At 42.3% G+C, this 15,572-nt stretch overlaps 1 protein-coding gene and 1 pseudogene across 1 annotated transcript; one reads left to right on the top strand and one right to left on the bottom strand.

Annotated features, from left to right (window-relative positions):
* The window catches only part of LOC116389728 (general transcription factor IIF subunit 2-like), a 29,943-nt pseudogene extending 14,832 nt beyond the window's left edge, over positions 1–15,111 (bottom strand).
* On the top strand, positions 35–2,067 carry kctd4 (potassium channel tetramerization domain containing 4). Its single transcript, XM_031858655.1, has one exon. It carries the CDS (start codon positions 318–320, stop codon positions 1,092–1,094), a length of 777 nt encoding a protein of 258 aa, XP_031714515.1. The 5' UTR covers positions 35–317; the 3' UTR covers positions 1,095–2,067.
* Positions 15,112–15,572: the final 461 nt, after the last annotated feature.

The following is a 15,572-nucleotide window of genomic DNA, read 5'->3' as shown; positions in this document are numbered from 1 at the left end:
GAGAGAGAGAGAGAGAGAGAGAGAGAGAGAGAGAGAGAGGAGGGACACCAAGCAGCACAGAGAGCCAGTCTGTTTCCAGCTCCCAGTAGCTCGTCTGCCAGACAGCACTCAGCCATCCACCATCACACACTCTCAAACACATTCACTTTCACTATACGACAGCTGACAACACCTTCTCATTTACCCAGCAGCAGCAGCACAGACTCACGCAGCCAGATCCAAAAGAGAGAAGAAAAAACCCCCCAAAAACCAGATTTGTGCTGCAGACACACCAGCTCCGAGGAGGCTGGGTCGAGGCTGGAGAGGGTGACTGGAGAATGGAATGGAACCTCAGAAGGATGGAAAGTGAACTGAGGCACATCAATCCGGACCTGCTGCAGCCCAGCAAGAGCTTCAAGAAGCCCTCTTCAGGTACCATCACCATCAACGTGGGGGGGTTCCTGTACACCGCCCATCGCACCACCCTGGTCAAACAACAGGGTTCCTTTCTGGAAGAGCTGGCCAACGGTAAGAAGGCGGTTCAGCACACCGATTCCATGGGCAACCCGTTTATTGACAGAGATGGTCCGGTTTTTCGCCATGTGCTCAACTACCTTCGAACCGGAGAGCTCCAGCTGCCCGACGACTTCCGGGAGGCAGGGCTGCTGCGACGGGAGGCTGATTTCTACCGTCTGAGTGAACTGGTGGAAGCCGTGATTGAGTGGGAAAGTCTGAGGGCGGCCCAGCGGGAGGCCGCCTTTTTGGAGATGACGGACAGCCACGAGAGGTCGCAGGGCCTCAAGGTGTACTGCAGTGACTCCACCTTCCTCGACAAGGTCAAAGGGCGGCTGGTGCAGATCTCCAAGAGCCGCCTGGACGGCTTTCCGGAAGAATTCGTGGTGTCGTCCAACGTGATCCAGTTCCGGCACTTCATCAAGTCGGAGCCGGGCTCGCGGCTCGTACTGAAGGAGGACAGCACATTCTTGTGCACACTGGACTGTCTGAAACTAGAGACAGTGATGCTAGCGCTGAAATCGGGCTTCAAGCTGGTCACCAGCCTCGACAGCAGCAAAGGCTCTGTGGTGGCGGCCGAGGCCCTGCACTTTGTCAAGTAGGATGAAGGAAAGCAGACGGAGGAGAGGGGAGGCAGAGAGGGGAAGAGAGAGTAGTGCCTGGTTTCATATCCACCCCGCTAATGTAAGGTATTGGCTTGAAGATCTTGTAACATGTGCTGAGCTGTGATGTGTCATTGGGTGGGAGGAGAACAGGTGGGTTCGGACTGTCTCGCAGGACAGTGTTTATATCTTTACTGCACAATGCTGGCTTACGAACACGGGAGCTGATAAGTTTGGGGTAACAGAGGGGGGATTCGTCAACCTTTACACCGCTTTATAAGCTTGTATTCATATAATTCAGAATGATCCGGATCAACTTAGCATTTGTGATATCCAAATAGCATTCGATAGGATATCATATGATGATAGGTACAGCTCTGTAATATGGAAGACAAGACAACGGTGTATCTTTCCATAGAGAAGACGGAGGAATAAAACAGAGAGTCTGAACATCGACAGCTTTATCAGTGGAGTCGTCTCTGCACATGAACTGCTTCTGCTGCTTTGTCAACAGCTGCAAAAGCCTTCAAAAACCAGCCGTGATGTGCACCGTTGTGCCATTCAGCTTTTACTACAGTCTGTGTGTGTGTGTGTGTGTGCGCGTGCGTGTGTGTGTAGCTATACACCGTGTGTGCTGCTGCGTTTAGTCGGTTAAATAGCTTGCGTTTAGTTTATTAGCCTCTTTGGAGCCTGGAGGAAAAACCACAGTGCATTGAGGTTGTTTTTTTTGGACGGACTAACAAACACCGCACCCAAAAATGACACTGAAGCAACACAAACCGTTTCTCAGTTCACAAGTGGAGTTTAAGTGCAAAGAACCGCGATTATTGTAAAGGGCTTTGAATCTAGCATGATGCATGTGCACTCAATAAACTGTGTGTTAGTGCTGTGAGCCTTTGTGAAGTTAGTGCCACAACAATGCCTATTACTTTTCAATGTGAATATTTTACAAATAAAAGTGACACTGAAACTATTGGTGAGTGTATCTGCAAAAGTCTGTGTACCATTTAATGCTTGAGTTATTGTTTGGTGTAAGAAGCCTGTCAAATGCTGCTTTTAATAATATTACAGTCTGTACACTGCGTTACTGTTAAACACTGAGGCCGGCGAAAGCATTATTTTGTGTTAAGTTTCCCATAATCTTCTGATAAAAAAAAATAAAAAGAATGAGTGGGAGAGACACCCTGGACTGGCTCACACGTTCAGCTTTATCAAACTAGAACATTTTCTTTGCATGTAATTACTCCTTTAACACGTCTCTGCATGTGATAAACACTGCTCTACATGTCCGGAACAATCTACACGGTGTGCAGGAAAATTCAAGGATCACAGGGACAAAGATGTGCACACTATGTGCAGCATATTCTTCGTCGATGCACATATTCGTTGTCAGAGCGGTGGAGGCTGTCATTGCTCCTGGGTTGCTGCTCCTTGAGTGATATCAGTCCATGTCCCACTTTAGATAACTCAGTTTGAAAGTGGCTTTAAAATCTATCAGTGCCTGGAGGATTGTCCACGATAGAAACCTACAGAAATCAAGAGGCCTTTTAAAAACATACCACCAAAATCACAATGTATGATATATTCGCTAATTGCAGGGCTTATAAGAAGCTATTCGGAAACACAGAACAAAAGATATTTTAAATGCATATCTGGTGTCCCCCAGGGGTGGTATGGAAAGCAGACAGAGCGAGATTTTTCTGAGGGCTTTTAAACAGTATAAGATATATAACTTTAGAACTGACACAAGTATATAATATGTATAGCTGCCTCATGTAGAGTGCGTTATCTAAATATTTCAGTAGATGCAACACACTTTCTCTGTGTACCCTGTGGTGTAACATGGTTAAAAAAATAATGCAACACTACATGAAACAACCAAACTAGCCCGGTCCAATGACTATTACTACTGCTGATCCTGTCCTGAAGTAACTATTTCTACAACTTGGAGAAACATAAACACAATATTCAGTGCTTCTAACTGTCAAAGACCACCTTCACATCAGCTGTGAACGTTGTTTTTAAATCGACCCCCAGCAGCTGAGGTTCTCACTTCGCTGCAGTGATGTGGAAGTGTACTCAGGGTGTGGTCCGTGGATCTTGACAGTAAGTTGTACTGGCTGGCGGCCGCCACAGTGCAGCAACACCACCTGCAGAAGCCTTTGGGGACTAGTTCATGAACTAGTTCATATGAACAAAACGGGGACAAAGTTGACGTTCTCTGGATGGAAGTATTTTACCAACTACAATGTGAAATGATTGACAAGATGTCTTAACATCGTTTTGATTTGAAGTAAAAAGGAAGTATTGTAGACTAGTAATTATCAATAATAATAACAGACAGCAGTGTTGTAGTATTTGAGATCGGTCTCAAGATCACGTTTTGAAGAGTAACTATATATGGTTTTCATTTTATCTGAAGTGTGTCTCGCAGTGTGGGATTCACACTGCTCTGGTCTCAGTCTTCACTTGGTCTCAACCCCAAAAAAATCAATGTAGAATAGACCAAGATATCCTAAATATTAGTCTCCATCAAGTATGACTCAAGCTCCACAAATAATGCATCCTACATGTCCCATAATGCAACTCCACTGCATCCTTGAATAGACTTCGCGAGCCTGGAAAATGCCAAAACCTTTCAAAAACATGCCGCAGTTTGAAACAACCTTTAAATAAGCAATGAAATACATACCCTAAATAAATAATTCAACATCAAATTAAATACATTAGCGTCTGCAGAGAAGATAACGTCAAAGAGTGAATTTGAGCACCATTTAATTTAAGGTCTTTAGAGCAGTGAAAACTGAATAATAAGGTCGACCTACCACACATTATAAGTCAACAGGCTGGTTATACTGTGGCACAAAAAAGGCTAATACTGGTGTGTTACGGCTGTGTTTGGGGACAAAAGAGCTGGTTTGGCAGTGCCCAATGTTGCTGGTGCCAAAGCAAACAGAACAAGTCTCGCCTGATTTCTGTCCAAACAATGTGAAGCAGGGATACATCATGATCCATTTATGGAAACTTGTGGGAGTGGAAATGTTTAAATTGAATAGCTCCAAACATTCATCTCCTCCAGAGTTTATTCTTGTGGAAAAAGCCTAAAAACAAGTTAAATTGCCTCTTACTTCTGCTTGGAACTGTAGCAGAGCTGCCTTGAACATCTCTTGGAGTTACCACCGTTAAATGAACAGCATCTCTCGCTGTACCTCCAACTGTGCTCCCCCCTCCCCTCCCTCCATGGTGACTGAAACCATCTGCTCCAGCAGGCACCGTCGTCAAACCGTAGGACCAGCCGCCACCACCCCCGTCATGACTCATACACCCACATCAACCTCTGACATCAGGCGAACCTCTTCCACCGCCAACCCCTCACAAACACAGACAACACACACACAATGCACACGCAACACCGCGTGCAACAAATTAAACATGGACGCATTCAAGAGGAGATAAACCCATTGGATCTGTTGCTCTTCAGATGTCACCCTTGGCACTGATACTTCATCGTCAACAACATCTAACCTTTTGTTTTTTTTTTTTAAATTGAGGATCCGGTTCATACATTTTTTACGACAGTGACTGCTTCACTTATTAGTCGCTGGGTCAAAGTGATCCACATCAAAAGGCAGCTGATGAGGGAGGCAGGAGGTGCAGGCGATAGGAAGAGGAGAGAGGAGGCAACCGCGGTGAGGAAAGCTCAAACCACACTACTATCAACATTCTCATCTCGCTCTTTTCACCTGTTGCCAGGCAAACTCAACACACGCACACACACTTCCTTATCGCTGCCTTGGAAAATGACTAACATACCTCAGATTTTTATCTTTCAACTCCATATAGAGGAAGAGACAGTGTGATGAAGAGGAGGAGGAGGGGAGGTCAGACTCTTTTCACTTCCACTCTCAGCTCAGACAAAAGAGGCAGCAGCAACCATTATTCACTTACAGAAAAGAGATGAGGCAGGGGCGAGCATAAAGAATAGTTTTTCACACATTAATACATTTATTTTTATATTGAAGCTGATGTTTCAAAGCTTTCATAAAAATGTTTCTTTTAAACAGTGTCCCCTGTGAACTGAACTTCCTCCTCAAGGTATAAAAACACCATCAAACATCATTTGGTCTCAAATTCAGCCCGAAAGACTGAAACATTCTGCCAGTGAAGTGAGATAGATCTAGTTCCCCTCTTGTTTCAGGAGATTTCTACAAACAAGTAATCTTCAATCTGTATCTTTTATCTCAATTGTACAGAAAAAAAGCCATTTACTGGTTGAGCCAATATAAGTATAATGTTGTCTAATAATTGCAAGATTACTTTTTCTCAACAGATTCATAATTTGGTTCATAGAATGTTGATAGAAAATGTCTATCGCAATTTCTTCACATTCCTTGTTTTGTCAGTCCAACACTCAAACGCATTCAGTTTTTCTATCAATTAATTGACAGATTCATTTAATAAATTTGAGCTCTACGATACAGTCGATAAAAACAGAAAGAAAGCAGAGCAACAGCAGCGGTAACAAAGTCAGATCAGAGAGAGAGAGAAGACGTAATGAGGATCTCAGCAGAGAGGAAGTCAGAGCCAACCCTCCACTTTCCTACTGCGAGTGTAAAAATGGCACTCAGTGCGAGTCCATCTTTCTGTGTGTGCGTCTGTGTAAATTTAAAATCAATACCAATATTTTTTTTTACAGAGATGTTATGAATGATGCATTGTTTTCAACCAATCATTTCGGACTTTTAGGGCAATGTTTCCCAAACTTTCTTTCCGTGGACCAACCTTTTAAAAAAATGCACGTTTAGCTTTTGAATTAATGCTTAAAATCACGTTTCTGTTGTGATAAAATCCAGTGGTTGGTTGGTTTCAAAAGCACAGTTTCACGAGCCGCACAAAGAGTCCACTGTGAGATAAAAACACCTTTTTCCAGCATTCTGGTAGCAGCCGATTGGTCCGGTCCGCACTAGTTGACAATTTTCACTGTGAAAATCAAAATGACATCAAAGTGACCGACACACAGAAAACTCGGGGTCATGTTGTATTTTTCCAGTATACGTACATGTAGGAGTACTAGTTAGTCTATGAGTAAACAATGAAGCCGTTGTGTAGTCAGCTGTATGCACTGTACCTAATGGACCACCGGGTAGCGTCACCCTGCACGTGTCAAGTAGTAAGTGCATAAAAATACGTAGCTGCAAGAAAAACAACATTTCGTAAGTGAGTGTATTTATCTGCACGCTACCACACATCTGTTCCTTAAAAAGGATATTAATACCGTTATGACAAATTTAAAATTTGTGAGAACATTCTGCATTTCCCTTTCTAAACCGTGTCTCCCACCGGCCTGTCAAACCTGAATTATGACGAACTGGAGGCTGTTGCAAGTCTCACACCTCAACTCTGCACAGAGCCCGACACACAGTACGCAGCATTAATCATACAGCCTCACAGTGTCACTTGTCTTTCAGGCACCGCTGCTCCATTGGGGAGTGCTCTGAGCACGACATGTTCAGCTCAGGCCTCATTTGGACCATGCGAAGCAGCAACTCTCCACTGACAGCCAGACTAATGGTGGGTGAGCAGATTCTTTTTTTTTTTTGAGGCCGAGTGAAGCAAGTTTTGTTACTGTTGAGAAAAATCCTCCCACATAACACAGAAGGAGTTTCTTTCTCAGACTTCTCAAACAACAGTAATACAACCGTATGGACTGTGTGACCTGTGGACAGCTATGAATGGCTATCCTTACATGTTTAATAAAGAGCCTTCTAATGCACTGCTCTAATCATAATGTGTCAGTGTGCGCGACTCCTTAACGAAGGCACTCGGCGATCTACCTCTAAAAATCCACTGGTGCAGGACGGGGAAGCAGTTGGGAGTAAATTGGACTCATTTGAATCGCAGCAGTGACGAGAGAGAAATAACAGAACAAGCTCATACGAAAAGATGGATTTCTAAAATGTGAGCTGTGATACCAGTGTTTCCTTATGGAATTACAAGTGAAGAGATTCAGATGAAGCTATAAGAAAAATGTAAAATCACAGCTTTGGACTAGTGGTGAAACGGACCATAGTTGATCCGTGATCCGAACGGATATAATCTTTAATTTCTCGTTTATTATGCAAATAACCACTATAGATGACTAAAACAAAGTAAAAGGATAACATTAAGAATTTACAGTTTACACAGTTTGCAAAAAAACCTCTAAAAGTTAGATTTGCTCCATATTTTTTCTGCTGATCCGATCCGTGACAAAAAATGTGATATGAAGGAAACCGTGCGTTTCGTGATCCGTTGCACATTGGACCATGGTCCAGAGCTGCCTTTGCTCTCTTGCCTGGTTCTCAGACTACATTCAACATAATGTGCTCTGCAGACGCAGCGGGTCATGACAGAGACATCTCAACACTTCCTCCCTGCAACTTCAAAGAAAACATGGTTTGAATAAGTTTCCTCCCCCGTATCTTCTTACATTGTACTCTTCTGTAACCTTTTCAGTCTTTCAACAACCTGCTGACGGGGGGGAGGGGCACATATTGTCTCTGCTGTGCGACAGAGCGTCACACTTTAGCCCTCTATCATTATTCTGGGTTCCACGTGTCTCTTGTGTGGGAGCACAGCAGGGGACGGACAAACCTTCAATTCAAGAGGCAGCACACAAACGAGAGCGGAGATGACATTTCTCTTGCAAAAACAATAGCTGGCTCACTCTCCTATTTTCACCTTGGGCAACAACAAACATGCATCTCTGAGGAGAATAGCAGGCCTTGAGTCACAGCTATTCAGCACCCTGCTTCTTTGTGACAACAGGGGAAAGCAAATGTGAGATCTGCATGTTTTTAGGAACCTGTGGGGTTGCAAACAATACATTGCAATCCACAAATTTAGACCATTTGGTTCTGGTAACATACGGCACATTATTTACGTATTGAGAGAGCAGCAACAAAACCATCTGCCTGCACAATTTAAATAGACAATGATGCTCTCTGGGTACTATTTCCTATATTTCAATGATCCAAAGAGAAAGGTGACATTTGTGGTGCAAACACGCATCACTCGCCATCAAAACGATTCAAACAGGATGCTTTATACTAAAATGCATTAATGGAGTTTCTACAGGTCCAGATCGACGGTGGTTTTAATGGGCAGTAGAGGTGGAATTCTTAACAAAAAAGGTGCTAAATTGGATACTAAGACCATATATTGCCTCCACTGAGCCAGCAGCTAAGAGAGCGAGCCCCTTCATTCTCTGCTCAGGTAGACTCCTCTATAACTCAAATCAAACAGCTGTTTGCTACTATATTAATGCTCTGAATATTGTATACAGAGAACCCTTAAGCTTGACCATATTTTTTGTCATATATACACAATATTACACATTTTATGTCCCCATAATACAATTTCTCAGTAAAAACAGTTTCAGCTATAATCTTCAAAGCTAGATTAATTTCAAACAATATCTATGATCCTCATATTTTGAGAATCTTTTTCATATTCGGTTCTGGTAGCGCTGTGAGAGAGCAGAGAGCAGTGCAACAGGAGTGAAGCCGACAGCTTCAAACACCTCTGACAGAGAGAATGCCCAGGAGGCTGGAGCTCTCAGACAGCAGCGACTTTGAAAGCCTCCCGTTGGATGAAGTTGGCAGCACACAGACTCAACTCCAGCAGAACACCAACACTTCTCCGTGATGTCAGCCATGGAAACAGCACCAACCACACTGCCATAGGTGCATACTGAATGCCCAATACTCATACCGCTGAATCCCTGTGAATGAAGTCAGATGTAGTCCTGAAAGCGCGCGTTAGCGTTGTCTGACTAAATGCTTTTCAAGAGGTTTTCCGGTCAAGAGATATTCCTCTTTAAACCCTCAGCGATTCATGAGCAATGAAACTACAAAGCTAAGCCAGACATACTCCTTCAATAAAACACCTACGACAGTCTGCACAGGATCCAGCAGCCTGCACGGTTCCAACGGTTTTGTGCATGAAGATGCTGCTACACAACCGGGATTTCAAACGACAACGCAACAGGACAATCGCAATTCATCCTTTTCAATGAAACTACGCAAACATTACTGAATTTTATATTGAGTCTTAATTCTAGCCTACATCTCTGCTTTTGTCAGCGGCTAAAAAAAGGTCTGGTGTTCTTGTGAATGTCTGTTTCCTGGTTTGAGTAACAGCTGAGTCTTTGTCAGTGTTACTCAAAAGTTGGTGACTTCATCAAGTGTTGTGAGACATCTGAAGTACAAAGTTGTGACAGGTTGTGGAAGCGTTCTCCTCCTGCTATTTGAATCCAATGCATACACTCTGTTCTTTGGTCTGGAGCTATTTTCTAAAGGACTCAAGGATTGCACAGCAGCTGAAGGAAAGTCATACTGTAACACAGCAGTACATTACATCTGGCTTTCTGTTCGCTGCACGCTTTCTGTGGCAACTAAGCCTGTTGCTTAGCAACCTCTTAATCAATACCTGATCCTCGGCCGGAACAAAGCAGAACAACGAGGGGAGGAAATAACGGAGGAACATGGAGCTAGCAGCCTTACAGGACAAAAGCCATGTCAGACACCATGCGTGTACATATCAATCACTGGCAGTCGCCGTGAGCAACCTCTCGCTATTGTTGGCTGATTGAATACTTGTACGAGGTGGAGGGATGGATTAAAACACAGAGTCTAAAAATGTTTGGATTATAGGGATTAGAAACGGCGTGGCTGGCTGGATTACATATTTCCTAACGAGTGGACATAGACTGGGCTAACCTAGAGTTAGGTATAGGAACAAATGCCTGTACTTGTTTGGTCAAACAACAATTTATAAGTCACTTGTTGGGAACACTTGGTTAACATGTGGCGTCGTAGCATCCTCTCGGTAACCAACAGACCGGAAATTAAAACTATAAACCACCAAAAATATCCTCTGAGGTTAACCGCTTAATGGTTTACCGTTGACATCACTAGACACAATACTGGTGCCGTAATAATATATTAGATATGTGCTTTGTACTAAATTTGGTAATTCTGACACCAAGGATGGGACAATATAGAATTGAATCTATATTTAACTCAATTAGTTGATCGTGGTGAATTTACATTATCAGGATCTTCACATGACTGACTTGAAAAAGCGGTGTAGCTTGCTGTCATGGTAGAGAAGTGAAAAATAGAGCCTTGTTTTAAAAATACAGGAATTATTAAGCAAGAAAGAACAGACTCACAATGTTGCCATTTTTTTTCGCTAAAAAAGGATCTTTAGTTATTGTTGAGCATATTCTATATTATAAGCAGAATAATATCCTGCTTTGGATGATTGCGACATGAAATGTTTCATATCGTCTTATGCCTTTTTGACATAAAGCGATTACAGAAAATGTTTATTTTACGAGCAAAAGGTAAATGTTAGGAAGATGATGACTGCTAATATATTTTATTAGATTTTTAATTTATTCTTCTTAAGACCTGCTCCGTCCGAGGTGTCAAGAATCAGTCAACTTTGAGTGGGTGTGAGCAGCAGCAGCTTTCCAGCCTCACTGTACAGTACAGTGAGGCTGGAAATATGCTGTGTGTGTGTGTGTGTGTGAGAGAGAGAGCGAGACTGCGAAAGTGAGTGGGAGACAGGTGCCATACAGTACACCTTTCTGTGGGCGAGTGGGGGTGGAGTCGAGTGCCGGTCAGGTAAATAGAGACTACACACCACCACATCTCAGAGGACATTATCCTTCTTCTTGTTTCCAGAGTCAAGCCAGACACCTGGAGCACTGACACATTCAAGAAAGAGGTTGTCGTTTTTTTTTTACACCCCCTGATCGCCTTGTTTCCACATTCTCAAACACATGAATATTATATTGATAATCCTCCCTGACATCTGTATTAAAAACCCCGAAGCTTTAGAAGTTCTACTAGTGTTGCTAAAAAAAGAGAAACATCTGAAAGAGAAAAATCCATTATCACATGTAGGAGGTATTAATGCACAAGTAAGTGTGGGTTGAATCTAAAGTGCACGAGGGCGGTGATAGAATAAACGTTGTGGCTGTAGGATGCACCCTAATAAAGAGAAAGCTTTATTTCAATTTCCATTAAAGTTCTGAGGCACCGTTTGCTGACAAAGACTAGAGATGTAGCTGATGAGAAACCATCTTTTGTCATGGCACCGACATGCAGACATTCGGCTTGTCTTTCATCTGGGCAGTGGTTTTACCCTCAGTTGCCAGTTTACTGGATAATGCAGTCTACTGCAGCAGCCTTTGCAATAAATCATACCGTAGTGAAAGTAATAATGTTCACTTTTTGTGGAAACTGAACTGGCTGCAGTTCGTGATGCTGTTGAATTGCATTGAGTTAGACTGACAGGGGTTTATATTAACTTGTCCACCCCATATACTGTATATCAATGAGGGTTGCCATTTAGGACTAAACTATTGAGATGTATAAGAAACATGAAGAGGGAATGAGACCCCAGACTGGAATCAAACCAGTACAGATGATGATGTGGATGATAGTAGTAAATCTATTGCTCTTTACACTAACTTCATTTTCTTTCCTACACACTTATACAAGGTTTAATAGATGTATTTAAAAAAGGATTCCATATTATTATCTGACTCCAAATGCTGAAGGATACATTTGTCCATTGTGAACAGGAACTGATTAGTTTCTGTGGCCTGAAAAACATATACAGAAGGTGCACTCTGAAATATCGTCCTTTCCGTCTTTGTTTTCACTTGCACTACATCCACAGCCTATATAGTTCAGAGTTAGCGTGTCTATTGTACGATTGGACTCCACTTCAGTGAAGATACGTCATTGCTGCATTTACCAAAACAAAAGTGCTCCAGTGTTTCTCTGCTACCACCAAGTGTGTTGCGATATTTCTCTCGCCGTGTCCTCAGCTGCTAACAGAAATAATCGAATCCATGTGCTCCGAGGTTTGCCTGCATCTTGTTTTACCGTCTGCTCAGCTGCTTAATGAGAAAATGATCTTCATGTCTTCCTGTTTGTCTCGGCTGTTACTCACGATTTAAATCAATGAGATCATTCCTGTTAAACTCCCTTTGCTCCTTGTACAAAAACGTGCACCTCGAAAGCTTGTTTTCATGTTAGGTGCCTTTACTCTTTTCTGTGTAGAAGTAGGATAAAGTTCACTACTGAACGTCTGAATCTATAGCCACCCATCGGCATCATGGTTCGGCACCAGCGTCCCCTTCCAGCCAACCACAGCAGACCAATCATTACGCTTTACAAAACACTAGGGAAATGAAAACAGCTCATTATCCTGAGCAAAAAAACATCTGTCACTGCCATCCACATGAATCATTGAAAGATTACACAAGAGCAACCATGATTGTGTCTCTACTTTCAATTCTAACCCCAGCACAGATCATGTGAACCCTGAACCTGATGGATTTGCCTATTTAACCACTATTGTTTTGTACTAATATTGTCTGCCAAATATTTTGTTCATACATTGTTTTCCATTCTGAACTGCTCTGGGCTCTCTGCCATACAGTCCCACCTCATCAACACCAACCTTTGATTCTGCTGCAGGGTTACGATTGCTGCAGCCCCTCCTTATACCGTACATTTGTGCGGTTAGCTTTGGTAAAAGCTGAGAATATTTGATCACCAAGAAACGTCCCTGTTGTTTTTAATATGCCGTGTTTTTGCTGCTCTACATGTACAGTCCTGTCGCACTTAAAGGCTTTTTTACACTCCAAACTCCACTAGAGATGTATTCACGCGTTCGGTCATGGCTAGAGCAACTTGACGTTCAGTCAGTATTTAAGCATCAAACATCAAATTACTTTGGTGATTATGCTCAAAATGTGCTTTTTGTTTTTATGCCAAGATGCACCCTTCGCAGTGCTTGAAAAATACTACGGGAAGCAGTCATTTAATTGTTACGGAGCACTGGCACCCTGGGAGGGGTACAGAATTTCTTTTGACATTTTACTAATTTGAACAGCCTGCACCCTGCTATCTATTTACATTCTCACTCAATTAAAGTCATCACTGAATTATGGGAATTTTGTTTGTTTGATTCCATTTCAGGGGTAATTAAAAATTCTTTTTAATTTTCTGTAATTTCCCTTTTGATTGCCTTCAAGGAATAATTTAATTGACTTTATTATGATTTACTTGTAATGGTCTGACGAATGAAAGTAATCAAATAGAAGTATCACATAAAGAGTAACACCCTAATCTACTGTCATTCATCAGGTCACACGCTCATAGACACCGAACAGTAGCAGCTATTTTTAAGCTCTGGGTCTGATGCAAATCCCTGCAAATCCCTCTGGCTCATGTATATGCATGACACATAATGCCTGGCAGCAAACATCCTCCATTTATCAGAAGCAACTCAGAGTATTTTCATGAATTTCTCATGAGTGCAATCAATGTCGAACCCATCAACAGCAGCTTTCTTTAAAAGCAAGAGACCCGAAGAAACTAGAGGAACTAAGGACAGATCAATCTGTAATGTGCCACTAACCTGAGTAAAGTCCCCGTCAGTGCTGGTTTTCTCCATTAGTTGTAAACAAAAAAGCTTTTTTTGCTGATTTCAGCTTGATTTATCAACAACTCAATTGGTAAATTAAGACTCCTCTATTTTCTAAGACATAGCTAAGAAAGGTACCCAAATTCTAACCTCTGTTTTGAGTCTAAAATACATTCAAACTTCATATATTTTGTCCCTTTTCTTGAAGATGGCAACATCCTCATTCTGAATCACACAAAAAAAATGCACTTTTCCCTTAAAATCTAATTTCATGTAGAGCCTTATTCTTGCTGAACTTTGGTTAACACTTACTAATCTGCAGGTACCTGCAGTAAAAGTCTTAGATCACATCCGTCTAGGATACCGGATGCCCTGTGGACCGTCACGGGAATCATACAACTGTCAAATCTATTTCCGTTTGAACCCTCCAGCCGCCCCGTCAAACACGCATTTCCGATGCCATTATCCGGCACAGGACCAACACGGAGACGAGGGCTGAAAGAGCTGAATTGAAGACTGACCTGTGTCGCTCTGGCTGAAGACAGCCATGGTCTGTCCACCCACTGTGTGCATAGTGAAGGGATGCTCTCTCGGGACCTGCAGTGATGCATCTTTCTCCCCCACAGTGCCCAGGCCCGTCAGCTCCTCTTTCAGGGTGAATCGTACCTGCAGAAACACAGCTGAGTCAAGGCCCTGCTGACTAGTCATACTAACAAACAACTCTGATTCATCAGATAAGGTCAGCTGTGATATGATGAAACCGTATTGATCGCAGTGAGGAAGTTTGTTCAATGAAGCAGCAAATAGTGACGGGAAATATACAAATATTATGCAATATGAATGGATGGAAACAATAATAAAACACTTGGCTGTTTGTGCAGTATTATATGAAGAAGTCTCACATCTGTTTTGCCTTGCTTCCTGTCAGGTGGATGGAAAGATAGAAAAAAGAAAAGTGTCCATCACTGATACTCATGAGGACAGGATTTATGCATATCAACATGTATTAAACGTGTCTACGTGAACATCTTCTCAACGTACTTTCCGATGGTAATCTTTCCAACTTCTCCCTTTTCTGTGGCCTTGTCCCACCGCTGAGATAAATACTTGGGAACCTGATGAGAGAGAGATATGGCAATTTAAGAGGTCACTCGTGTAATTAATTGTATTCTCACTCACTCACTCACTCGCTCGCTCGCTCACACACACACACACACACACACACACACACACACACACACAACTAACATGTCACTCAACAAGAGCTTCGACGATGAATTTCCATCAAATTGTTATTTTCGACATGGGTGACGTTTTAATTAGCATAACGTCAACCGATAACGGTTAACTAAACAAACTAACGTCACGTTCCGTTGGTTGTTGGTTGAATGAGTACCTGTGCAGGTGAACAAACCTTAACAAGCCACACGCCTTTACTTTGTTTGACTCCAGTTAGATTAACCTCCGCTTTGTCTGCCATTGTTTAACTGTCGTTTAACCGGATAAGGTGAGCAAGAACTACCACGGTGCGTTTCAATGTCTCAATTTAGTCAGGAATGCACTATTAAGTGCTACAAAATAAAACTTCCTGTGACCTTTCACAATAAATGACACAGTGACGGAAATACTTCATCGGAAGTATTATGCAGTTGAGTTATGTATTCGTTCATTTACTTCCTCCTTTATTCTAGGGACACCCATTTCTTCTTCTGCTAATTCGCAACCTGCACCGACACAATTTTATTAATGGGAATATATGTAGGCCTGCATGTTTTTATTTTATTTCATGTAAATGATTAGAAAGTTACCAAAACTCTTTCATGTGAGGCTATATCTCTTTGTGTTTATTTAAATTATGAAATTTCAAAGGTTATTTTGAATTCTACCAATATCTGGTCTAGTCGCCCATGTGGAATAATTTGCAACTGACAAAATCTTGATTAAGTCAAAGACTCAGGTGTGTGTGGTTTTGGGAACTGCAGGCTG

This window comes from Anarrhichthys ocellatus, unplaced genomic scaffold (genome assembly GCF_004355925.1).
Source record: "Anarrhichthys ocellatus isolate YVR2014 unplaced genomic scaffold, GSC_Weel_1.0 scaffold20, whole genome shotgun sequence".
In the NCBI taxonomy this organism is placed as follows: Eukaryota; Metazoa; Chordata; class Actinopteri; order Perciformes; family Anarhichadidae; genus Anarrhichthys; species Anarrhichthys ocellatus.
This window is presented reverse-complemented; position numbering and strand designations above follow the sequence as displayed.

What these genes read in the sequence shown, in the direction of transcription:
- kctd4 (XM_031858655.1), top strand. Translation starts at nt 318, where the DNA reads ATGGAATGGAACCTCAGAAGGATGGAAAGTGAACTGAGGCACATCAAT.